Source organism: Haliaeetus albicilla, chromosome 12 (assembly GCF_947461875.1).
Source record: "Haliaeetus albicilla chromosome 12, bHalAlb1.1, whole genome shotgun sequence".
In the NCBI taxonomy this organism is placed as follows: domain Eukaryota; kingdom Metazoa; phylum Chordata; class Aves; order Accipitriformes; family Accipitridae; genus Haliaeetus; species Haliaeetus albicilla.
Window position 1 is genome coordinate 28,234,037 of NC_091494.1, and position 27,733 is coordinate 28,261,769.

Consider the following 27,733-nt stretch of genomic DNA (forward strand, 5'->3'; position numbering starts at 1 on the left):
AAGCAGACTTTTGCCTTCGCAATAGCCGGGGCGCACATGCTGGTACTGCCCTGCCTGTGACAAAAACAAGCTGCAAGGCACATAGCAAGTTCCTCGTCTCCACCACTGCCCCCAGAGCTGGCCTATAGGAAACAGCTGTAACCACTGCTGATAGGTCAAAATGCCTAGACTTCTGCAAAGCCCTAAGTTAATCCAATTTTTAAAAGTCAAAAGAAAAAAAGCCAGAAGCCTCACATACTTTAAACAACTTCATTTATTAGAACCCATAAATGTTGCTTTCATTAGAAGAATCAAGTTAACACCTAATTCAAGGTGAAATTACATTTTAAGACAAAAAAATTGTAGTGCTTAAATACAGTATTTACTGAAGACTGCTATTCTTAGAATCCTGGTACAAGTTCATACTCATTGTGTGGTATTAGTATGGTATCTAATTCTGAGCAGGTTCAGCATTTTATTTTCAACTGAAAGTACATCACACCATGCAAAGGGCTATTCCCCCCCATCTGCCTCCCAGAAGTATGGAATGAAGAGCTCAAGCCTTAAGTAAAAAAAAACCTTAAGATGCATCACCAGAATCTGAAATTTTTACTTCTTGTATATTTAAGTCTGATTAGTAGAAGATCCCTGTAGCAAAAAAAAAAAAAAAGTTAAAAAGAATTGTATGACTGTTGAAATTTATTTAAAAGGTTCACTGAATTGGCATTGAGCAAACCTTAGCTGTTACTTCAAACTGGAACCTGAGTACAGAGATAAAGTACAATCACCCATGTCATTGGCCTTATAATTTCTTTTCACAGTAGCCCTTTTGGAGAAGCAGGTTGGGTTAATAACCGTAATTTCCACTACTGTAGACCAACAGAGTCATTTCCATAAAAATCAGAAAGTGCTTAAACACAGAATACAAAAAGTATCTAACTTACAAACTTTCCGATATAGAAAATCAAAACATGGAACATGGCAGATGTTTAGAGATCTGTATCAAAGTATTAAATTGTAAATTAACTTGAGTGACTGTGACACAGGATGGATGCTCTCAAGACAGTGAAACAGTGCATACCACGTATTTACCAAGAGTAGGAGTTGTTCCTTCCATTAAGGTTCCTGCAAAGCTGATGTAGACTTGCCTGTTTCTCACTAACACACTTGCTCTCTTTAACACATACACAAAGATTTCCTATAAGCTGTGCTGAATTATTTATATTACTTTTTAAAATAAGCTATTAGTTACACAACTTTTTCAGGATGTATCAAATTATTAAAAATCCTAATATAACCGATTTCCAGCTCTAGCTACTAGATTTGGTCACTGTATATGAGAATTAAAATGGTACTTGCTTCCGAAGACCGTTACAGCCTTTCCTCTGTTACATTAAGGAAGGAGCAATTTTTTAAACATTCAGTTTTCATTCTCAACTGATAGCTCACCTGCAAAATACAAAAACACAGCACTCATGAGAAAAGCAGTATTTTTGCTCATACAGGTATTACTGTAGAAAAGGAGTCCTTTGGCTGTACATTGTTTCCACAGTGTATTTGTTACATGAGATACAAACTGTACAAGTTCTCCAGTTTACAAAGTTTTCTAAATTGCAGAAACAATTCAGCCCATATTTATAATATCGGTTTTAAATGTAAAGATTATTACAGATAAGGTACAGTCTAATTGGCTCAATGTAACAACAAAAATGTAGTTTTAATACAATTTGCAATAGTACAACTATGTACATATGTACAGAACTGTTTCCTTCTGTTACGTCACTGACTTTGAGTATACTCATCACTTTTTATTATCAGCTTCCTTTAAAGTAAGAAACACAGAAGTAAAAATGGTTCAGTTTTGCAGCACTTCAAGTTCCTCAGTTGAGATCTCTCCTCATCCACATTTCCTGCTTAATTTAGGCCTTAAAGAACACCATCACTGAAGCGTGGCTTGCCATAATCAACGAGGTCATTTTGTAGATCTCTTTCTTCATCATCTGCAATTAAAATATTCAGATCAAATCTGATGTGATACTACTGGAAAAAGCGTTTAAACAGACTTTTCCCAGAACATGCTGCTAATGCATACATCCACACTGAATTGGCCTTGTCTGGTTATGGGAATGGAGTCACTGGGGAAAATATGGAGGACGCATATGGGCCTGCGATTACAAGTCCAGCTGTCAGCACTCTGGGACAATATCTTTGGCTTTATTGCAACCATGTTTCAGTGATTTATTGACTTAAGAGATTGTAGAACTAGTTAAACTTACTACTGTAATTTGAGAATCTTCCTAAAAAGACTTCAACCTCTCCCGCTAAAATCCAACTACAAAGTCAATTACTTTGGCATGTTACATTGCCATTTTTTAACCCGTTCCAGAGTTAATACACTGCACAATTTTGCAAAGACTGGGTACCTGATGGGACTAGCACAGAGAAGTCAGCATGACCCCCTCCAGGCTAAGATAATACTTTTTCCACCTACTTCTCAGATTTGAAAGATGATACCTTCCACACAAACATGGCACAGCACATTTTTCAGTCATGAGATTTTTACTAATGCTGGAATTGACTTTGCTGTCAACATTTTTACATACTGCTACCTCGCATGTCAGACTTGAGGGTAAAATTTGAAGAGAAACTTTTAAAAATGTGAAAGGCAGCTCTCAACCTTTTCCAACCTCTTATCAAGGGAAATCCCTGTTCTCCCTCTCAGCACTGCTGAAGACTCAACAATACATTTTTCACCACTACTCTTCACAGCTGAAACAAACCCATCTAACCAGGCTCCTACGTGATAAAACACTCAGCCCGTCAGTCAAGATGTCTACTTGTGAATTGCAGAATAGCTGCGCACTCAGCCAGGGAACACACAGCAGGAGCTGAGAGCAGGGCAGGGGCAACGCATTGTAAGTGGCCACTTCAGGCACGCCACATCTTTCCCAGCTGTGCTTGGTTCGTCTTTACAATAGATTTACAGCTTTGCCCTTGACTGGAAGAATGAAGTTGTTTCATCTCATTTTTCAGATCCAGAATGACTCTCTCGCTCCACCACTCTACTCTGTCCTACTTCTTGACTTCTACTCCTTGGGTTTTGGTTTTTGAGCCTCATGGAAAATCGTAAAATTAAAACAAACTTGTGCATCCTCAGTATAACCATTTACTGTAGCACACACAAAAACATCCATCAAGAAAATGCACATTCAGTAATTTTTTTCAAGTGATGTTTTAAAACATATTATAATATTCTGCATTCTACCTGTGTGGGTCCCCAGCCTTCTTCCCTCAATAAGTGAAAAAGCCCTAAAACTTCAGTTTGTGTCAATTAATAAGCTCTTCCTGCATTTCAAAGCTGTGTTCCTTTATATTCAGGAAAGATGCTTGTTCACATGAATGGAAAGCAAAGTTAAAGTTTACTAAGTCTTCTACTAGATGATAAGCTGCCTGAAGCTCTTCAACACTTTAACAACAATTACTCATGAGCCTGCACGCGAGGTTGGTACCTGATGGTAACATACTCCCAACAGCAAAAGGCTGAAGCTTATCTACATGACACATGCTTTTGTTCGGTAAGAAACTACTAATACAGCATGTGGATATCACTTGATTTATATAATCCAGCCACCACAAAAACATGTTTGCTATAGTAGAAGCCAACAACTTTTAAATATCACCTTGCATTTCAAACAGGTAGACTGAAAGAAGGAATGCCAGATTAGATACTGACATTCACATGAGCATATCTCCCAAAGTTGTGTATTTTCCTCTGATAATTTCAGTCTAAGGCCCACACATTTCTAGTGGCAACAGAAAAACACGTTTAATTAAATTGCTTTGTTTGCACAAGCCACGTGCTTTGTTCTAGCCTGATGCAAAACCGTGTGATGTTTTTCTAATAGTTTTTAGACAGAAATTCAGGGTTTTTTTCCCCTTCCTAAACAATTGTAACCACTCTCCCTCCAAAACCCCACAATTCTACCCTCTCATACCCTGCAAACAAATTACTGTAAAGACTAAAGCAGACACTGTTTCTAAAATGCTACTTCTGGAAGTACCACTTGCCATGCTGCTTGACTTGTATCAAATCAAGTCAACAAGTTATTAGGAAACCACATAACAAAGGGCTTGGAAAAATAAGTCTGAGGTAGTAACATACACTGCTCAGACTGTTCTTCATGAAAAGGCTTCCAGAAGTCACTCTTTTGTCTTTACTCCCAGATATTAAATCCATTATGCCTATACAGATATACAGAGGGGTTGATCAGAAAAATTATTTTCGCCAAGTCCAAATTTAAAGCCACCAGAGCAGTGAACTGACAGGTACCACATGTAAATGGGAAACAGTTTTATGAGGCCATTTGCAGTTAGAGCTCTTACTTTTTCAAATATCCCTTGCATATCAAGCTACATAAGCACAATCTCTACAGTTTTTAACAACTTTCCACCACTTGCTACTATATCATACCCACCCTTTTGGAAGTGGCATACAGGAACGCTGTTCACGTTACTGGTAACAGTTTACAGCATACACGTTATTAACTCTTGCTACCTAAAGCCATTAGTTTCCCTGTAAAGGCCACCATAGCAATGTATTCATAAGCAAACCGGCATGGAGCTCTGAGGTACAGCAAGGGCCACGTCCCTCCACCACTTGGGCAGCCAACCTCCTCCCACACTCCTGGTCAGCAGCACAATGGCTGCAGGTAAAGACGAGCCCAAAAGCTGGGTGAAGTGAATGGTACAAATCAGCAGAGATTAAGTAACAGTTACGTGGCCTTGGTTAAACCTTCAAGAATGGTATTCTCAAGTCCAGTTAAGGAACTATGGTGGTGAGGAGCCAGGCATCACCCACTGCTTACTATGGGGAACTGAAATAAAAAAAATGAAATGCCCAACTCACACAACTGCTTCAATTTGCAGAGCAGAGCTTAGATGTACAAACGTGCACGACATACCATGCTTTCCTTTTCATTACAAGATCATAATGATTAGAAGCAAGTCTCCTACTTCCACAGCATCGACAGAAGCAGCTGTATATACTTTTGTACCTTCATTTAGAAACTAGCTGGTACAAGCAAATTACAACCCAGTAATAATCCATCCAGAGGAAGAGATGTTAGCAATCCAGAGTGACCAAATTCCGCTGCGAGTTTTGAGCAAGTGTAACAAAACAGGACACATCTTCTGAAGCAGCAACTGAGTTTTCATTTTTATCAGTAAGTTAATTAACTGCCCAGGGTTCTGATCCATACTTTTCTTTTGCTTGTTCATGAGTTTCAAACTACCAGCCCAGCCAAAAAATGCTTACACTGCATAGTTAGATGCAGGCCCACAGAAATCAGTTGCTTTTTATCAGCTTTTCCTATTAATTATGCTTGGAATACACCACTTAAATACATGTTCGAAAAACTACCAACTAAAAAAGTTGTATCATGAGGATCTAAATCTGGGTGCCTGTAGAACTTCAATCATGTCCATCCGTCCATCGTTGTCCTGTCCCGTCCCCATCCCCCCCCCTTTATTTTGCACTTTCCTTAATTGGAAATACTATATATGTTTAGGTATACATTTTTACCCTACAGACATGCAAGCCCTTCACAAAATATTACCAAACAACTAGATGGAGAATGGTAGACAGCGTGCCAGATACATGGCAGACAAGCAATGGAGAGGAGGGGCGATGCACTGAAACGCATGCAGAACAAGAGGTGGTGAGCATGCATATACAGGTATGAGGCTGGCACCAGATTAATGAGTTTTGAAGTTTGGTTAGCAAGGAAAACCAGAAGCCTGTTGAATCTGTGTACAATGTGCAAAAATTACACTTAGAATGGCTGAGGCCTCATTGCATACCACCTTAAGGCAGATGTGACAAAAGCAGTAGTCAAAAAAAACCCTATGCTTCTGTATTTGAAAATTGCCTTAGTAATGTCAAAGACTACATCCCAACTAGGTAGATACCAGATTTGGGGTTTAGACAAAACGATTTCTGAAATTTGAAGTGTCTTAATTTTCCTAGCAGAAACTGTATACATAACTGAAATAAGGTATCGAAATCCTCTCACTGGAAACTGCTGTAACATTGCTTTCAAACAGAGAGCAAGACCAAATTTTAAAGATTCCTAAAGCTTATTTATTCTATACTAGAAATTTGTGATCAGCTAAAAATAGCGAGGCTTTACACAAATTCAACAAGTAAACTCAGCGTGGATTTTATTACAATGGGATGGAGATAAGGCCCAAGCTCACCTTGGACGTCTTCTTCTCCACCATCACCATCCTCTTCCTCATTGTAAGCCAGCTCAGCCTGTTTGTCTGCCTCATACTCACCCACGTTACCATCATCCCCATTATAATCTGCCAGTTTAGAACCCTGCTGCGGATCAACAGGGGATTCATTCTCATCAAAGAATCGGCCTGTGAAGTAGGCAAAGGATTAAGTCAGAAGCAGAGAGGAAAGAAATAGGAAGATACTAAACGAAAGCAGACCACAGGTTAACATAGTTGGGGGTTTGTAGTAGTTTCAGCTGGAGGAGAAAGGGGGTAGAAGGGAGAGGGCTTGGGCAAGGGGAGAACAACAAGGCTTATGGAACACCTCCGTGCCAAAAGGATGTACTTGGTCATTCAGCATTTGGATCTTGTGAAATCTGATTTTATAAGCTTCGCTCTTTGGAGAAAAGAGCTAGAGTAAGCATCCAAACAAAACGCTCCATCTTTGATTACCTACAAACACGAATAAAAGTTTTCTTAAAATGCTGAGGAGCATGCAGGGGAAGTTTTTGTGTCTAGGCTTTTTTCTGTGGAGGACTGGCATTTTTCTACACACAATGGAGCAATATATTGCTGACTTTGTATACGGTAATGTCTGCAGAGCGTGTACCATACTGTCAAGGGTAAAAAAAAAAATCTAGCAAAGATCTGCCTTGCATCTCTGAACTGATTTTTTTAACTACCTAATTAATTTGGCTTTACACTCTGGATTCCTGTTAAGCTTTAACCATTTTCAAAGTGTTCTGAATCCAGTATTTTTGTCTCCCAGCAAAGAATTAAGAACAGTTCCAGATACTGAAACAATGCACAAGAAAAACGACAATTAGCTGGAACTGTGAAATGACTAGACAGTCAACCAAGCACACAATGAAAGATTAATGGTGTGATGTCAAGTTCAGAGCTGGTGTTTAATGGGATATGGGGAGATCTGTTCAAGTCCAATGCAGTTCAGTCTGCTTGCCCATTGCTTAAAGAATGCAACACTGAGTCTGCAGAGTATACAAGTCTGGAGGGATTGTGTATAAATGAGAAAAACAGGATTAAAGTGTGATACAATCTTTACAGACTGGAAATGGACTGAGAAAAAAAAAATCTGCCAAGGCAGATGTTAAGTGATTCGCAGTGGAAGCAATTAAACAGGAAAGTAAAACTGGAGAATATTATTTCAACATTAGGATTAAAAGGAAGGTTGTGGTTACAATGGACAGATGTAAAAATGAAATTATTTCTTAAAACAATGAAAGCTATCATATGTGGCAGTATATAAAAATCAGGACAGAAACTATAACATAGTGCTTATCTGGATGGGGAAGAAAAGCAGAAGAATCACATCTAGTGCAGCTCAAATACACAGAAAGAGAAGTTTCAGTTATTTTCATAAAATAAGCAAGAAGAAACTATGATCTGTTTAGAAATCAGAAGTTTAATATATTAGTCATTCTCTGTTCATCTAAAATTGAGGAATCCTTGCTATTATTGTTTGTAGTTTTGGACACTGCATTATATATAAAAAGCAGACAGAACCATACAAGTCACACACATTAAATACAAAATAAGCTATGGAAAGACAACTGAATGCACTTAACTTACAGAAAAAACAAGCCTGCAGATATGCCAGAAATCCTGTGACAAACAAGTACTGAATAAATTTAAGCTGACAGAAGGAAAGGTTAAAATATTAGAAAAAGATCCTAGGAAACACAACAAGCCCATACAGGCCGGTGAGCTGAAGCTCACATGAGCAGCCCAGTGTACAGAACAGCCCTGGTGAGCTTGGGATTCCAGCACAGCTGCAGGATGCAGCTACTCTTTCAGTACAGGCACTTCATTCTGCTTTAAGCATTTGGTATTTTAGCTCAAGCTACTTCAAATCGAGGGAGGAAAGGCTGAGCACACAAGCCTCACCAGCAGTCATTTTGGGCTAAGTGGTCTTTACAGCAAGTCCACTGCCTGTGCATGCAGAGTCAGGTGTACAACAGATTTAGGCAGTAGATGACTTCTCACACGACATCAGGAGAACATCAATACTCTAATGCAAGGCACGTATCACGGTCTTGGGATACCAAGACTTCAGGCAAACACCGAAACAGGAGTCGCTGGTAGCTGCACCAATTGCTTTCTGAAACAGACAGGTAAGACCTGGAATCTTGATGGCATTGTGGATCTCAAATCACTCCAAACCTCGGTCAGTGGCTGTAACACAGGCATTGCATGGACTATTTGAGGCACAGTGGAGTATGTTGTCCTGAAGCACAAGAGGTTAGTGACAGCACGGAATGCCCCATAAGGATGTCACTGATACTAAAATCTGCAGGTAACATTTGCCAAAACGCATTCTGAATAGACATGGGATATTACTCAAAGCTGGATCCTTAGAAACACACTACTTGAAGCAGCTGTCCACGTGTTCATCACTAAGGATCTGCTTACAGGACAACTTTAAACAGCAGCATGGACTGGAGGTTTGCTGCACCCAGCATTTTTCCAGGGTGCCAGGTAAAAGCACAAATAGTGACGTTGCTGCAGTCACTTTCAGGTTCTGCTGCTTTTGAAACCAAACAGTTGCAATGTGCCCATCTCTATACCTAGTACCAAAGTTGCTTTTTAAATCTATGCTATCAAAATAAAAAAGGAAAACATCTTTTTGGGAGAAGTTCCCCAATCCTGAAACCGGACAGATATGACAGCCTGACCAATGATGGTTACTAAGTCTCATCCCATGGGCTGATGCACAGCAATTTATGAAGTGCTCAGTAACCAAAGCCCCAGCCAGGCAATTGTCTACAGTGAAAGCTGCTGTGCCAGAGCTGGGCTCCTCTATACCAGAGAGATTAACTTATCACCGAGTGACCTTTCCAAACAGCCACTGCTGACCAATTAGGAAAGAAATCTTCTACAAACCTGGATTTGCTATTTCCATATGTGATAGAGAAACACTCTCCCTCATTGCATCATTACAATGTAAGCTATTACAAATATGAAGGAGCAAAGAGAAAAGGAACAGACTAATCGGTGATGATGACTGACTCTTAGGTACCCATTCACAGCCTACAATGGAGACATTTCATTCGCTGCTCCTGCCTACAAAGCTAGCCCACCACATCATTTAATCCATTACCAGGGAAGACTGCCAATCCACTTAAAAACCCCAACAACTGAAATATGGAGCTCTGTCATTTCAGCTGTAGTCACTCAGCCTGACAAGCACAGGATATTCAAGAAGCTCCTTTGATAAACTAAATAGTCTCACACATCTCAGGATACACGGAATGGAAGAAAAGCTTACACAGGTTGCATGCCAATTTTGAATACACCTATCCCCACTTCATCAGAAAGATCCATGAATGATATTAAAACAACTGAAGCCTTCCCTAAAGATCTTTCTTAAAAAAAAAAAAAAAAACAAAACCACACACACAAAACCCCAAACCCAACAAAACAGTAAATTGATGTTCATTCCCTACTTCTTCAACCCTTGTCTTTTTAGAGCTTTTTTCCCCTCATACTAAATCCTAATTTTTTTTTTTTTTTCCTCTCCCCTGAACTCCTCCCAGCTTCACATCATCTTTCTTTGGTATTTAAAGCCAGAGGATGGCCTCACAAGCACTAGGTAAAAGAGAGTTAGTTACTCTATCTTATTATCTTATTTGACATTCCTATTAACACATCCCAGAAGAAAAACCTCACCTCAAACATTTGTTAGTGACTAATACCCACTGTTGACCGCATCGGTTTTGACCAAACTGCTCACTTGTTATTTGTCACTTACTCTGTGCATGTAATTCTCCATTCTTAATTGCAGACTACTTTATGTTTACAAACTTTTATGTTGCTGAAACCACATCTCATACATTGTTTATCATCCAGCACTCAAAATACCAAACAGTGCCAAGCAAAGGATGCATCTTTGTAAACCTCACAGAAGGTTTTCAAATAAAACTGTTAGTAATACCTATGCCTGAAATATTATTTTCTTAAAGTTGTGCACCCACCAAATAGCAATTTATTCCTGACCAGGTCTCCATTAATTTGCCTACAACAAAGTCACATACCTGTTTTTACTGTTTTCGTTCCTTTGAATACATACTTTTCAGATCATATCACTTTGACACAATCTGTTCTTGAAAAATCAGTGTTAACCACTTGTCATATTGTATTCAAACTGATTGAGAATTTGTCCAGTTACCTTTCCAGGTATCAAAGCTAGGCTGCTGGGCCTCTAGAACTCCTCAAATCCTCTTCCCATTCACTTTTTAAAGACATGTCCTCCTGCGGTATGATGGTACCTCTCAAAGTTGGTAATGGTTCAGAAACCATTTCAGGTAGCTTTTTAAACCTCTCAGATAAGGTCTGGCACTACCTACTACTACTCTGACCCTTGCGGGGCCTACAAGGGCATTGGGGGAGGAGAGAACACACTGAACTCCCACATCCCTGTACACCCCTTTATGCCAACATACACCCTACAGCTGTCTGCTAGCAAGTCTGACTATATGCTCACAAGCTCCGTTTTAATTTAACCTCTGCTTCAGAATAGCAACTAAAACATTCTACAGGAATAAATGGAGTATTATTTTAAACTTGGTTCTCTGTTATTCAATTTAAGAGATTGCTAGAGGTTAACACTTTTTTACTGCAACTTCTCCAAGCTACAGAATCGCCAGTCAAGTTCTAGAGCAAGAAAAGGAACTGCAACAACTTAATTCTAATGAAGGGAACTTCCCAAACTAAACCTTTTATGACAAAAATTAATTCATAGTTCCATGTTCCTAAGAGCAACCCAAGCTTTCAGAACTCTTTTCATTGATCACTGAAACCAATTTATGATTCTATTTCAACAAAATTGCTATTTCTGTACCACTGTTTATCCAATCCACAGAATTAACACAGGTTTCTGCAGGGAAACTATAGAATCCTTTTCTCCTCCCAATTCTTGTGACTCTGAAGATGGCTGTTCTAATGTAGTAACTTGTCATCTTGGAGTACAGACAGATTTTAACCACAGAAAGCAAAACCTAAATGAAAACTACTTAGCTGAGAGTACAATGAAATTTGAAGTTGAATTTGTAATACCTATATAAAATAAAGAAAAAAAAAATATATTTTTTTTTTAATCCAAATAAGAAGAGATGTTTCAGCACTATGTTTTTTTCTTCCACATGCCCCCTCCCCACCCAAATGCTAAACAATTGGAACTAGTTCTTTGAAAATAACTAGGTTAAGGTATATCTAGTCAGGATACTCTAATACTTGGGAGTATAGTACCTCCACTGATACTGTAAGAAACTTGTTTCAATGCAACAGGAAGATGCAAAATCAAATGCTGTAGGTATAACACTCTCCCAGTGTTATGGTATCAGCCACAGGGTAGACACACATCTCAAAAACAACAGTACACAGACAGCTGAATGTGTCTTTGCAAGTTCTTACTTGCTGTCTGCCCACTAAGCCTCAGCAGTATTACCACCATCATACACAATAAACAAATACATGATTTGCTCCTGTCTGAAGGCTTCTTCCTTGCGCAGACATGGAAGAGAAGGGTTCTGGAAAACTTCCTCACACAGAAGAATAAACTTCTGGCCAATACACATATACCATCACAAAGACCCCCTTATGTAAGGGCTGAATTCTTACGATATTGTCCAAAACACTGTATTTAAGTAATGCAGTGTGAATATAAGTAACTCGGTATCATGCATGTATCAAAATCCTTGACTTAATCTATTTAAGTGTGTAGTAATTTCCAGAAGCATTTTAAATTCCTATAAGCCAGTAATTTTTTTTAATGACTAGGATATATAGATAGATAGATAGATAGATGAAAGATGACACATTAAGGCATATCTTTTACACAGTAACATTATACATTTCTTTTCAGGCTTACCCTCCAGAAGGCCATCTGCTGTAATAGTTCCTATTTTCCAGACAGGCACTATTACAGACAGAAAATGAAGTGATTTTCTTAATATATTGAAGTATATGATATTGGCCAACTTACTTTGCTTCATCTTCTGCAAGTCACTAACTCTGCTCTTTGGAATTTTTATATGGTCTGTCTCAATTTTGTGGTCTTTCTGATTTTCCACATTTTCTTCAAAATTTAAGTGCTGGAGAGAATTTGGAGGTATCTGCTTCACAGTATCAGGATTTCCATCATTGTCGCTGTGCAAACCTACAGAATGAGGAAGCGTGTTTGGTTTTTACATGGTTCAAAAAGAAGGCTAGAATGTTACTGCAAAAGATAATTCATCACATTTTAATATGTAATCAATCCTAAGTCGTTACCTTCTCAGCTGATTTTCTGTATGTACTTAAGTGCTTGATGAAGCCCAGAACAATAATACGTTTATGTATTTTTTTTTATCCTCCTGCTGATTCTGCTTTTCAAATCCACTAAGCATCATTTATTGTTTCAAGAGCTATGATCTGAGGAGAAGGTTGCAGTAGGTCACAGAAGTTATGCTAAAAATAATAAGCAGAATCACAGGACTACATAACCGAGGAATAAAGAAAACCCTGGTCCCCTTGAAATTCACATCAACCTTCTGTTGATAAACTCTAAATTCAATGAAGTAAGCTTTTCACTTGCTACTTTTTATGTTTTCTCATTAATAAAAGTCAAAATGAAGGAATACCTCAGAACAACAAAAAGAAATGAACTATTTAAAAGATTTGACATTTGGAAATAATAAACTTTAAATGTATATACAGACTTTGAGCTCCCCAATTTTGGTATTCTAATCTGCTTACACATCCACTGCAAAAGGAAAGAAATTAATAAATACTTCTGTTGCCTTTTTTCAAAAGAACCAAAAATGGGCATAACAAAAAACTTCAAGCTGTTTGGTCACATCACAAATACGTAACAAATACGTTACATTTAATGTTTTTTAGCACAACAGTATTTGAACATGCCACTTGCAGTGCAGATATAACCTAACATTCTCTTTGACGTTAAAGCAAAGTGACTTGATCCACCAGGATTAAATATAAGGGTATTTTCTACAGATTTGTGTCCTTTCTAACTGTAATTCTTCTAAACCCTTTCACGACAGTACTCTTAGTTCTCTCATGTCCTAAGCCTCCCCCACATCACCCTCAAGTGAGCTGTTCACAGGCACAGGAGGACACTGAGCAAGCAATAGTACCACTGGTTTAATCTCTGAATATAACTGGCTACTAATAGATCAACAACCAACTCCTGATGATATGTTGCAGCCCTATCTAATTAGTACCCCTAAGGAGGAATACTAATTTCAATTTCTCTCCTCTGTCCAGTAGAGGAATCCTGAAGCACTTGTCTTTGAAACTTCTAACTCTCAAATTTGGCTGAAGTTGGTCAAAAGGCTCAGAAATTACTGGGCGGGGGGACAACGAAAAGAGATCGTACAGCCAGCAACCTCAGTGCCTCAGGAAGCCAGACTAAGAACACATTCAATCTTGCATCCTGCAGAAATTGATCGTTGTTTTTCATTTTGTAACCACATCAAACAAAAAAGGGGCTGGCCACCTACATCTAACATCATGATATCGTAGCAGATATTAAATGGTAAGTTTCCTACAAATAGTTGATTTGTCACCTGCAAATAAGAATTTTACCTGGTGCCAGATTTGGAGCATGGGGCTGTTCAGTTGGAAGATTTATAACAGGTTGATGACCTTCACTTTTAGGAGCTGAAATAAGTGGCTTCTTTAAAGCTAAAACAAAATACATGGACAAAAGCATTAACATGAAACAAACAGACACTATATACCAGGCCTTCCTCTTACAATCCTGTAATTTTTTTGTTGTTGTTGTTTTCTTGTTTTTAAACCACAGATGAAAATATAATTCAGGGGGCACGGGGGGGGGGGGGGGGGGGATCAGAAGCATTCAGTTTTGAGAAATCAAACCTCTAAAGCACAGTAAAAATTATCAGATTTTACACCTCACTTGAATTTTATTTCCATAGACAAATTTTAAAACTTTGCATTCACTATGAAACACATGGTATTCAAACAGAATATATATGCCACTAAGAAGCCAAATGTGGAAGTATTAGAATACTTCTAACCAGTGGGAGTATCTTCAGCTTTAGCAGGGTCATTATCTTCTATTTCAGGCATGCCTGCATCTCCTCCTGGTTTGATTTTCTCTGTAAGAGAAGAATAGGGTATTCTGCCTTAACCTTTAAGATTGAACAGTGAATTTCCCTCTTGTGGAAGGCTCTAAGACCAGTAGAAAAGTCCTTTATCCACAGAACATGTCCCATATTGATAATGCAACTACAACACTCCTTATATTGTACTGTCAAAGTCACTGAAGACTGCTTTGGAGCAGTGCTCCCAAAGTCAGTACAATTTTCAGAAAAGGATGGGAAACAGATGCGCTGCTCTTGGCAGCAGAGTAAGAGAAGCCTGCTGCAAGAAGCTGGCCGGAATAGACACTGAACTGATAGAAAAAGGTGCCGATTTAGCAGCACAAGAAATAGAAACAAAGGGAACCTGTCTGCCTTTTGGAGAGGCCTACAGGAAGGAAACAACCACAATAGTTACTCACTGAGAGCCTCCTGTACAGCTCCTGATAACCAAAGGACCCCACTGTTCCTGCTGACTTACGCAGCTACAGACTTCTCACACTGGTTTCAGTGCCCCTCACCTCCAGCCACTGTCTCTGTGCAGATTCCAGCTCTCCAATAGCATGTCCCTTCCCTAGCTCACCCCAAGACACATCTCACAGGGAGGGGAGAGGCCATCCCCAGTTCACAATTGGCCACAAGAGCAAGGAGATGTGAATGAACCAACGAAGTGAACACAAAACTATGCAAGAAACTACTTTCATAAAAGGACCCAGAGAAAGGACATGCCAATCTCTGGATACCTATAAACTCTAACTTAGTACAATCACATGCAGCTAATCAAGTTATCTGAGCCAAAAAATTCATTGTTTTACTTCAGAGAAATGCATGATTCTGTCTGATAGCAAAAGGATACAACACAATTGGCACATTAGCTATCACAAGTGACCAAAAAAAAAAAAAAAAAGGAAATACCTTTGCCATTTACAACACGATCTGATGGCTGCTCATTCTTTACTGTGTTTTTATCTACTGCCTCTGGAACAGTCTTAGATATTGCCTGGTCATCATTATGGGGACTTACTTCAGTGTCTTTGCTGGACTGAATTTTTTGTGTGGCCTGTTAGAACAAATTCATAAGGAACCAATATTAAGCACATCCCTGAAAATTACAAAACAAACACCCTCAAATTCAAGATTACTTTGGTGTCCTGGTTTTGGCTGGGTTAGAGTTAATTTTCTTCCTAGTAGCTGGTATAGTGCTATGGTTTGGACTCAGGATGAGAAGAATGTTGAAAACACACTGATGTTTTCAGTTGTTGCTAAGTAGTGTTTATACTAAGTCAAGGATTTTTCAGCTTCTCATGCCCAGCCAGCAAGAAGGCTGGAGGGGCACAAGAAGTTGGGAGGGGACACAGCGAGGGCAGCTGACCCAAACTGGCCAAAAGGGGTATTCCATACCACATGATGTCATACCCAGTATATAAACTGAGGGGAGTTGGCCTGGGGAGGATTGCTGCTTGGGAACTAACTGGATGTTGGTCGGCAAGTGGTGAGCAATTGCATTGTGCATCACTTATTTTGTATATTCCAATTCTTCCATTATTATCACTGTCATTTTATTATTGTCAATAGTATCATTATTATTTTCTTCCTTTCTGTCCTATTAAACTGTTCTTATCTTAACCCACAAGTTTTACTTTTTTCCCCAACTATCTCCCCCACCCAGTGGAATGGGGGGCGGGGAAAGTGAGCAAGCAGCTGCGTCATGCTTTGTTGCTGGCTAGGGTTAAACCACAACACTTTGGGTAAGCAAAATCACTTTTATGAATTAGGTGATCACCAAAGCAAACAACAGCAGAAGTCCTCTATATACAAATCTGAATCCTGAGGGTAGGAGATGAGAGTATGGACACATAACTGAACAGAAAATGTAAAATACAGCATGGCTGTATGACATTTATATTGGCATACACAGCTCTTAAGTATAACACAAAGAGGTTAAGACATCATTGGCCTTAAGCCTTGGGTCAGAGACTTTGAAGCAACTCTAGATTTTAAGAAAAGATCTGACTGAAATCTACTTTTAAGTCTGCCTTGTTACTTGAAATGTTTGTAAACGGAGATAAAGCAAGGAAATGAAATTTTAAGAAAAGCAGGTTATTTCATCTGTTTGTAGGAAAGAGGCCCATATTCTTTTGGCAGCTTGCACGATATAATTACACCCTTGATACCATTCAAATACCATTGTTATTTGCATCACATTAGCACCTCGAGGCCTCAACAGAGATCAGGTTCACCTTTGCAATAACCTGTATAAGGCTGTAAGAACATAGATCCTACCCTGGAGAGCTACAAAGTAATATCCATTTTACAGAGAAGAAGCTGAAATCCTTAGACATGATGTCATGTAGGAAGGCTGTAGCAGAGCAAAGCTTTAAGCCTGATCTTCAAGGCTCAGTTCACTGACCGAGCAAAACAGGCAGATGTTCTTACACTAATACCCATTTAGGGCTGCTCAGGACAATATTTGACAAAAAGTTAGGGAAGAAATGTTCAAGGCCTCCATATAGCTGAAATGCTGAGTCAAATAGCAGACTTTAGGCCCTTCTAATTCAACAAAGAAACTTGGCTGCGCATTACCTTTTGTTCCTGCACAACTTGATCCATTAATTTCTTTATGTTTTCTTCATGTTGCAGTCTCATTTCCTTGATCTGCTGCCCACACTGTAGACTTGATTAGAAAGAGATTATTAGCTGTATTTCATTCGTTGTATCTGCTCTCCCATAAATAAAATAGGGGTAAAAATATGAAGTGGCACAAAAAGCCAAACCTGAGATATAACTAGAATAGTCTGTCCCAAAAGCCTTGTCCTGGAATGTGTATGGAGTGGAAATGGACTGAATACAGAAAGAAAGCAGAACTGGAAAAAATAGGGACAGAGCAGAAAAACAGTAAAATAAACAGAATGGCCTTGAACATATTTCCTCCAAAACCTGGAAAGCAACCGAAAACTCAAGCTTCACAGTTAATCTGTCATCAGCATATATTAATTCCACTAGGAAAGCAATCTCTCTCTCATGGCTGTCAACACAGAAGATCCACAACTACTACTATCAGTTACTGCTACCAACTCAAATAACAAGATCTGAATAACACAGCTAAGTGTCCCAACTTCTCTAACAAGCCACACAGAGATCAACCCAATTCAACAAAACTCATGTGTCCTACCAACCTGCAAATACTCAACATAGCACATAAAGAATATAATTTTGTGTGTGAAAGTTTCAAACATTTTCTCAAGTGTTAATCTCCCCATCCCTCAAAGCTTCAGAAGTAGTTGTTCTCCCTGCTTCTACATCATAAACTTACAAGGCTGAGATCAACTTAAAATTTCAATATACACAATGCTTTCAACTTCAATTGAAAAAAATAAAATTACACTTTTAGAAAGACAACAATTAACAACCCTGGCAGCTTACAGAACTGCGTTGATTAAACTCTTTCAAGTATTTGTTAACCAAAATCTCCATGTTATAAAAAAATGCATTGACTTAAAAATTGTCCAACGCTGAAAAATTCCAGTAAGTCAGATTTTTCTCAGATCATATCTCACTTTTTTTTTTTGGGGGGGGGGGGGGGGGAGTAGAACACAAAAAATAAAACTTCAAAAATCAAACAACTAGCTAAGTCAAAGTTACATCACCAAGTTAGTACACTCAAGTTTGAGGATCAATAGGAATAGGATTAATTTGCACTTTTTAATAAACACAGACCTCCATTACACACACGCAAACCTACAGTTACTAACATTCTTGAAGACATACCTATCATATTCCAATCTCCTTGTAAGGTAAGTATTGTTCTTCTTGTACTCGTGAAGCTGATCTTCCTGTCGAATGAATTCCTGACGTAATTCTGCTAGTTGTTCTAGATGAAGAAGCAAAAATCAACATGAATATAGAAATATAAGAAAAAAATGCCCCATGGTGGATACAAGTTTCAATATTGCTATATAGGTTAAAAATTTCCTCAAGTTCTGTTATTTATTCTAGATATACTTTAAAGATTCTTAAACTAACTTGAAAAAAATGCCAATTTACTCATGTATGCCAGACGTCACTATGAATTACAGAACAATTCTTCTGATACTATGCCTGTCCTGGTTTCAGGGTTTGCTAGGGAAAACAGTCTGGGTTATTCCTGCCTCAGGCAAAGACAAACCCATTCATGGGATTGCTTTTGCTCAAGGACCTGGGTGCACTTGGTGGATAATGCGGGAGGATGGGGAAACCTGATCCGTACCTCAAGGGGATTTGATTTTGGGTGAGAATAGACAATGAATTAAATTGTATGATGTTAATTGTGTATCATTACTTCTACGGTGGCTCTATGCTGTATCATGGGTATTACAGTAAAAATCACACAGATTAATGAAGAATGAACTTTGATGAAACTGAGCAAAGTGCAGCGATGATAGAACCATAACTGGCTTCAGCATGCAACAATCCAACACCACACACCGTATTTCCTGCCCTGAAAGACTGTTATGACAGATGGAGCCCAAAGTCATGGACTAAATTAACTCAACGGACATTTTATAGGGCTGGCCAATAGACTAAGGGAATGATATCTGTATGTATATATCAAGAGACAGGAAAGGTGGTGGTGATTAATTGGGATATACTGGAAAGTGTGGGACCTGGGCATGACATAAATGTCCTGGTTTCAGCTGGGATAGAGTTAATTTTCTTCCTAGTAGCTGGTACAGTGCTGTGTTCTGCATTTAGTGTGAGAATAATGTTGATAACACACTGGTGTTTTAGTTGTTGCTAAGTAGCAATAGCAGGATAACTAAGTTAAGGATTTTTCAATTTTCCATGCTCTGCCAGCAAGCAGGTATACAAGAAGCTGGGAGGGAGCACAGCCAGGAGAGCTGACCTGAACTAGCCAAAGTGATATTCCATAAAAATACTATAGAGGGAGTTGGCCAGGAGGGGCAGATCGCTGCTCCAGGACTGGCTGGGCATTGGTCAGCAGTGGTGAGCAATTGCATTGTGCATCATTTGTTCTTTCTTGGGTTTTATTTCTCTCTGTTATCTTCCTTTCCATTACAATTCTTCTTATATTTTATTTCAGTTATTAAACTGTTCTTATCTCAACCCACAACTTTTACTTTTTTTCTGATTCTCCTCCCCACCCCACCAGCGAGGGGGGAGGAGTGAGCGAGCAGCTGTGTGGTGCTTAGTTGCCAGCCGGTGTTAACCCACAACCACTCCTAAATTTTTCTTTACCTTTTGCTTCAGAAGACTTACATAATGCTATTTCACCTCTCTGTTGGAAATCTCCTTAATTTCCTGAAAGATTCTGTTATTCCGAGTAACACAAAAGTACTACTAGGTTACTTTACGCGTGATTGTCAAATACTCTTTTTCTGCAATAAATGTACAAAAGAAAGTACCTTCACACTATCTATAAAACCAATACATATTTCTTGTCTTCACTAGTAATTGTTCTAGAATTTCTTCTCCCTGCTCCTCAGGCTACCAAAAATTATTAAGCTTCCTACTATTTTAAGTTTCAACTACATAGATACAGGCAGAAATGCCAAGCACATTGTCTGCAGGCATGTTCAAATTTTGGCATTAGACATTCCAGGTCACTCTGAAACCCATACAGTAAGATTACAGGCATTGTGATCGTGTCTGTATATATCAGCCTTAAAAGATGTTTTTTGGACCTTTTCTAACCCAGCATGAGTATCACAACATCGCTGATCCAACCTATACTAAACTGTGTATTTGGTCATGAAAATGATTCAAATATCTTGGAAGTAAGCAGTGCCAGAATACATGTTCTTTCTGCAGACAGTAGAGCAAAGTCTACAAGAGCCAAACCTACACTTACTCAGACAGGTAATAAACAAATATAATGAAATTTCACATTATGCGATGTTCCAGCATCCCTTGATCTTTCATTTAAAAATGTATGCTGCAGTACCCAGGCTGTTAAAAAAATACACAGCTTCACAGTCTGCCAAACTACTGTTTGGCCATAAATTCCTTACCCTTTAAACGATGTATGTCTGCCATTTGATACGATATGTTGTTCTGCAGCTTAATCTGAAAGGAAGAAATGGCTATGTAAATATAAACAATCAGCAGGTTAGATAGGTTTTAGACTGTGAAGACTCAAGTGTGCTTGTTTTCATTGTAAAGACAATGTATGTAAAGGATTATCAGAATGACATATACAAAGTTCTTGTAAATATAAGTAATGTATATTTAGTTGCCTATAAGTGATATCACCAACCTAAACACTCTATTTAGGCTTTGCTAACAAGGACTTAAATTTATTTCCAGAACATATTTCTATCCAAAAAGTAGATTCTGTCAGGACTAAAATAAACACACTGCATTCTGATACTGCAGAAGGAGACGGTGAATTTCCAATGTCAAAGCATAAGTGTATAAAAATAAACACACAGCATCATTAGCAAAAAATTTTTACCTAATGTGTATTTAAAGTAAAATTTTTGTGTGATGCTACCTAATATTCATAACACATGTTTTATTTTTAAGAGAGAATCTAACACCAGTAGACTTCCACAACAGCTTTTAATTTGGTATTTTTAGTAAGGAAAAAATAGCAGTTACAATAAATAAGAAATGCGTGTACACAAAGTCATTAAGTAAAGATGCTTTGCCTTGTTCTTACATAAAGACATATGTAAAGACAAAATATAGCAGGAATAAAGAGAAAGACGCACATGTAGAACATACTGAAAAAGCATGGAAAAAAACCACGACTGTCATCAGCCAACACTGATGCTGTAATTATTTTTCTTGTAGTTTCATGATCGATATAATGGTAACTCTAGAAAGGGTGCTGAAACAGGGTTGTCATTCTTGGGTTACAAGGTCAGAACTACCTCTCAGAATACCAAAATGAAGTACAAGCACACCTACTCTGGCACGGGGGTCACACACACACAGGCTATTACAATCCCCACACAGATTCTGAAGCTCAGCGTCTGAGTCAGTTACCTACATTTCCTGTCAAAACAAACAAAAAAGACATATGCCCTCTCTTTAAGACTTCCTCCACCCACCTCTACCTTCCCTTTTATCAAATTATTAATTTCTTTAAAAATGTTTCAAGTAATGTTTTTGTTTTTAAAAGAGGCACTCAAACTCTGGACTGACTCAATTTGTCCCATATGGGTTGAGACAGGCATTTATAACTTTAGGAACTATGGCCATAGAAGAACTGCTGAAATCGTGATTTTCTGCAGAACAGAGTGTACACCAAGGCATGCATCCAACAGCTCCAGTCACATAATAGAGGCTCCTTATGAAACAGAGTGCTCCATCGAGAGTTTTGTTTGTGCCAGACTGCAGTATCCTGGCTCATCCCTAGCAGCAATGCACACATGGGCAGTGCTGGCAGCAAACCTTGCCCCATGGCTGAGAACAAAAGCCAAGAGGGTTTCTGGAGTGCAGAGAGGCACCACTGCGAGCCCAGCCACTTCACAAGGCTTTTCCCAAAAAAAGAAAGAGTGGCAGATGATGCAGTCTTGTGGTAACCCGAGAACTCTGACCATACTGCTCTATGATATAAAATAAGAACACCCAATAGGGACACTTAAGGAGCCTTCTCAGCACATCAGAAAGCCACTCATCTGAGAAGCAGTTACACATGTGCTCTGCCCACCAAGACATTTAAGGCACACTACTTACAGGATGCACAAAGAACAATACTCTATTAAATGAAAGCCTGCGTTGGACTTCCTGTGCTTTATTTCCAAAGTGCAAGTAACCCCTGCAGTGGGGGCTTCACACAGAAGCACAAGACAAAAGTAACGGCCAAGCCTTTCTATTCCAACAGGTGCCCATCTTGCCAGCTCTCCATCGAATGGACACGGGGACAGGGGAACAGACACAAAAAGAGCAATTTGTTGAACATTAATGAAAAAGTATCCTTCACTATTTTGCAAAGCCACTGGCAATAACAATTTTTTCCTGTCTTCCACTCTTATGCAGTTCTCTCCCAGAACCCAATGTACAAACAAAGGAGATCCTGGGAAGCAGCGGGTTCCATTTTCAAACCTCCATCTATCAGAATTCATAATACATAAAGCCTTCTTACTGGCTTGCTTCTGTTCATGCTATAAAACATTTCACTTGCCATGGGCTTGGGGAGGGCTGCCTGTCTGTTAACAGGAGTTTGATTTGAAGATAGCGTCAGTTTTATCACACAATCTTTCATTTTGGCGATTTTGACTTTCAGAGACAAGTGACAGAATTTATATCCAAAACAGCTCAGCTGACAGCAAATGTCCCTCATCAGAAGGATAGAAAGGGAAGATGATGTCTTATGATTCATGGGATCTGTTCCACCTACACATGCAAAAAACCCCACACTCCACAAACCATGGCGCAAGTCCAGTTCTTTCTGAGCTGTGTCCTCCTTGAGTCTAGACCTATTTGTACTGTTCATATTTCTCAGTGGCTTCTCAGATCCTTTCCAAAGCAGTTGGGATGTGTAAAAGAAATTCTCTGTAGCCCAATGAGCTCTGAACAGGAAAAAAACATCAAAAATCTTGTGCATGCTGGAGCTACGTACATGCAAGGCAACCTTCCAGTGCTGTCTGAAGTGTTAACAGTCTTGTCATATATTGAAAGGCACTGTGAGAAAAAAAGTTATAAACACGCTGGAGCTTATATCTATGTATGGCAGGACAGAACACAGGTGGTATTACTTCCTGATGAAGTAAGTGATGAACTGTAAATATCCACACATATTTCCCTGGGAGTCATTTCTTTATCTAGCAAGAACACCCTCTGAATTGCCTATCAAAGCAGGACGAGCAGATGTCCATATTCCTCTGTGGAGCTTCACAAGCCTGGGCATTCCCAACGCATTGCTAGGGCATGTGTTGAACAGCACAGGAAAGCTGTTTAAAAGTCTATATGCCACAATTGCATGATCCTTCTACTATTGTCAACTGCCTTTTTCAGAATAGACAGTGCTATCATCAGGCAATTAGTACAGATGACGTTATCATCAGGAACGTGCGGTAAGATTGGAAGATGCACTCAACATCACTGCTGTAAAGCTACAGCTTTGCGCACTGAGGAGCTATCAAGGAGTTTTGGCAACAAAGAACACAACCAGCTGCTCCCAAGGATGTTTTACTGAACAGTTTCATCCTATGAAGCACCATTTCTAGGCACCAGCTAAGGGGCAAGGCTGTATTACACACCTGGTGTTGCCAGCAACAGCTTTGGAATGAGAAAGGCATGCTCTTGAGAACTGCAACAGCAAATACAGAGCTATGAACCCCTACACACTGGATGGTTGCCATTTGGAAGCTCTCCACCACAAATTCCTGCCATTCAATCATTTTATTGAGCCTATTGCAAAGGGACGTGTAAAACTATGCAAAAAAAAGTATCCTCATGGTATGCTACAAAAAAGCATGAAATACTGAGTAAACTAATGCTACTTCTGCATGCATCACCTCCCCAAACACTGGGGCAATCACTACTCCTGTTTGCCTCCCAAGAGGAGCTCCAAAAGAGGAGAACTCCTCCGGTTTGTTCCAAGGTCCAGCAGACCATCACAAGCTTACCAAGAGGAGCACAGGGTGACAGGAGAAGAGAATTCCCAAGAAGTCATGCTTTTTTTTAACACAAGACACTAGGTCACACTACTACATTTGCTCATAAGAGCAAACAATATTCTGGTGCAGCGTGACTGGCTTGTTAGGCATACAGTGGGAGGGAGGAGAGAGACGAGGGTTTGGGCTTGACTACAGATATCACTGAGCTAGAAGGAAGCTGCCCGCAGAAATTCAAGTTGCCTCAACACTGGGGAATGCACACTTAATTTACATGACCACAAGGCAAAGAATCTCTTATGAAGACATAGGAGCATAAAACAGAATTGACACTGTGAACCACCAGAGTAGCATCTTCCAAATGCATTTTCTATGAAATAAGCCTAGATCTGTTGTGATCACTTGACACCCTGGGAATTACCAGTCCTGGTGTTATTACAGCTCCTGAATTTCACAAATGTACTAAGATCACTGGTAAAACCCAGTTTGTTCGAAGAACATCCTTGCCTAATTCTATTTTGAGACAAAAAAATTACCATTCAAGCCTTTTTTGGTCAGACACTTTATGCCTACTAGTCAGTGGTTTTTTTGGTAACAGATCTTTATTCTCTACTCTCTAAAGTACACTCACTTAAAGGGTTTTTTTTAGAAAAAGAAATAGGATTGCTGCCACTGAGAACGTGGCAGTAGCTGACATGGGAGCAAGAGAGAAAGGGACAGCAACTCGTTTTTGATGAAACATACTGCTATTCTTGCCTATTAAAGCACATTGAACATTTTGAACACAAGAAGAGAGGATATTCAAAAGCAGCTAGCTCACATGACCTTAAATGGTAGCTTCTAGAACAAAGAACAAGGATACAGGACATATACTGCAGTATGCATACACTTAACAATAAAATCAATTTGTGATGTTTACTAGTCTCATTTTTCTTGCTCCCCTCCTGCTCTGTCTGCCCTGTGAGATGCCAGACTTTGAGAGCATTCAAAGACCAGCCAGATTTATGGAGAACACCACAGTGGTCAGGTGCAGGCAGGTGCAGCTCAACAGCACCTCAGTTTATATCATGTGCATCAAAATGGGCTCTGGCTTCCAGTAACCCTTGTTAGACACCCTGACTTAGCACTTGCATTTTCTCTCCTGGTGTCCTACAGTAAATCATCACAGATTTAAAAAAAAAAAAAAAATACAGTTTTCTTGTATTAAAAGCAAGCCTCGCCGTGCAGCCCAATAATTGATAGCTTACTTGAATACCACCAGTGGAGTTTTACACCTGGCAGTCAGTTACAACAGCACATGAAACAAGCTCCTTGCCCTATGAACACAGGCTGAATCATAAGAACACAAAATCAACTTTACCTACATAAAGAACATCCGTACTGCAAATACCCACCAATATTACTTCCCTGGAATATCCTTAGCCACTTCTCCAACAGCCTGCAGCTTGGAGGCAGTTTCAATGGATTTATCAACCTTCAGCAGACCTCCTCCATTAATTTGTCCAGTCTAGCCATGCACTCATGTTATTTTACTATCCTCAACAGCCGGAGAAAGGGAGTTCCGGGTCGGTGCTGTGACTGACCACCTCCTGCGTTTTCAAACTACTACCATCTCTGAATGCTTGCTTTTACCAAAGAGGGCAATGAACAACTAAACCTATTTGCCCTCTATTCGCATGTAAAAGTTCAATTTAAAAAAAGAAACAACACAACAAAACAACAAAAAAACCAAAACAAAACCCCAACAGTTTAGAAAACTACAATTTTCTGGCTTTTACAAGCGGAAGCATCTTTGTTAAAACCTAACTGCTTTGAGTTCAGCATCTCTTACTCATCAGACCTAACTATTTTGATCTCTGTATAGAATACTTATTTATAAATTAAACTAGATTTTGTAGTATCATAATATATTTATCGCAATGGTGTTAGTTGCATTTATTTCCAATAGAGAGCACCAATATCCACCATTACATATCTAATCAGGCTTTTTATTCCAATCTCAGAAATGAAAAAAAATTTTTAAAAAAGTGTTTGCTGAACACACAAATGGCTTAATTTTAATGGTTCAGTAGGAAAGAACACATAACTTTAATACAAACTAAATCAGTTTGAAGGACTCCATAATTCTGTAATGAGCCATGTATGTGTGCAGATTTTTCTGTGACAATTAAATGTATTTTCTTATAGTGCTCATCAGATGTGTGATATGAAAGGGCCAGAAAAACAAACTCATCTAGTAATAAGCCTGAGAGTGTAATATTTCCATGAATCCTACTGTGATAAACAGTGTTCAATTAGCAGAATTATGAACTGCATGCAAATAGAGTACACGCTACCATACACGACTGAGTAAAAGAACTTGTCTGCCTAACTCCTCTGTAAAGAGTTGCCTGTGATGATTATGAAAGTGGAACAGTGAAAGTTGATGCATTCACTCATTTTCCCTTCCACAACAAAAGAAATTCCCAGGCCACCTCCACATAAAAGGGCAAGCTGAATTTTGTATTAGCTTGTCTCTTTGCAGCTAAAGGAAATGACACGTAATGTCAGCAGCAAGAACTTTCCCCAAGTGTATGCTGGCTGCATAAGAACCAGACGTTGATGTGCAAGGCATTTTGAGACCGACAGCGAGAACAAGCTCAGGGGTGCTACGCTGCAACATTATACTCGATTCGTTTTCCTTAAGGCCAAGCAAACTGTAGTTTTAAGGCTGCATATAGCTTTTTGACTGATCGCGAAAGACGAAATAATCTCAGCAGAAGAGGAAAGCTCATAAAAAAAATTAAAAATAGCCGCCTGGAAGACAGTGAGCTCTCGGTGTTTTCACCGTTAGCACACACACTGCCTTTGCTAGACATTTTCAGCTCTTTTCTGGGATGCCTTCAGAAACCCCAGCGTACAGCAAGTGTCCCGACGGCAACCAAAGCCAACGCACCAGCTCTAGAAACCAGTGCCTTCGGGGGCTTATTCCACCCTCAGGCTGCAGGCGCTGCACGGACACGGGACCGAGGGTGCCCCCCCCGGGCAGAGCCACCCCGCAGGGCGCCGGGGGACCCTCCCGCCGTCCCCGGGGCCCGGCCGCACGCTCCACTCTACCTTGCTGTCCTCGCACTTCTTCACCTGGCCGTCCCTGGCCTGCAGCTGGCTGCTCAGGTGGCTGTAGTCGGCCTCCTTCTGCTCCAGCTGCTTCTTGTGGGAGTCGACCTTGCCCATCAGGTCCGAGTTCCTCTTCTCCAGGCGCCCCCGGGCCACCTCGGTGCGCTTGGCCTGGCTCTGCAGCTCCGCCACCTCCTCCTGCAGCAGGGCCTGGCGGGACGAGGCGTTCCAGCAGTTGAAGGCGAGGATGGCGATCACCACCAGCAGCGCCACGAAGACGAGGGAAGGCAGACGGCCGCCCCTCCGGTTGGCCCCGAAGCCCACCATGGGGGAGGCCGCCGGGCGGGGGCTTCACCCGCTCACCGCCTCCGCCCGCACCTGAGAGGGGAGAAGCAGGGACGCGGCGGGGCGGAAAGGCCGCTCAGGGAGCCGGACGGCGGGCGGAGGCGCTGCCCCAGGGGGCCGGGCGCATCCCCGGCGGCGGGGCCGCGGGGGAGAGGAGCCGAGGGGAGAGGAGAGACGAGAGGAGGGGACGCGGCCGAGTGGAAGCCGCGCCGGGGGCAGGGCTCTGCCCGCGCTGCCACGGCCGGCCCAGGCGCCGCTCCCGCCCCGCGGGGAGGGACAGGCCGCAACGCTGCGCTGGCGCCGCCACCGCGGCGCGCCGCCCCCCTCGCCGGCCGGCAGCGGGCCCTCCCGCGC

At 40.3% G+C, this 27,733-nt stretch overlaps 1 protein-coding gene across 4 annotated transcripts; it reads right to left on the reverse strand.

Moving 5' to 3' along the window:
• Positions 1 to 235: 235 nt before the first annotated feature.
• On the reverse strand, positions 236 to 27,733 carry GOLM2 (golgi membrane protein 2). Of its 4 annotated transcripts, XM_069798725.1 has the most exons (11): positions 27,035 to 27,731; positions 20,384 to 20,438; positions 18,144 to 18,246; positions 16,959 to 17,049; positions 15,291 to 15,435; positions 14,313 to 14,393; positions 13,858 to 13,956; positions 12,257 to 12,430; positions 6,235 to 6,402; positions 4,142 to 4,221; positions 236 to 1,979 (listed from the first exon to the last, which is right to left on the reverse strand). In XM_069798725.1, the coding sequence occupies exons 1-11, from the start codon at positions 27,359 to 27,361 to the stop codon at positions 1,899 to 1,901; spliced, it is 1,404 nt and encodes a 467-aa protein (XP_069654826.1). In that variant the 5' UTR covers positions 27,362 to 27,731; the 3' UTR covers positions 236 to 1,898. The 4 variants fall into 4 exon arrangements, with proteins under 4 accessions (XP_069654826.1, XP_069654828.1, XP_069654829.1 ...); XM_069798727.1 differs by lacking the exon at positions 14,313 to 14,393 and having other exon boundaries at positions 27,035 to 27,733; XM_069798728.1 differs by lacking the exon at positions 4,142 to 4,221 and having other exon boundaries at positions 27,035 to 27,729.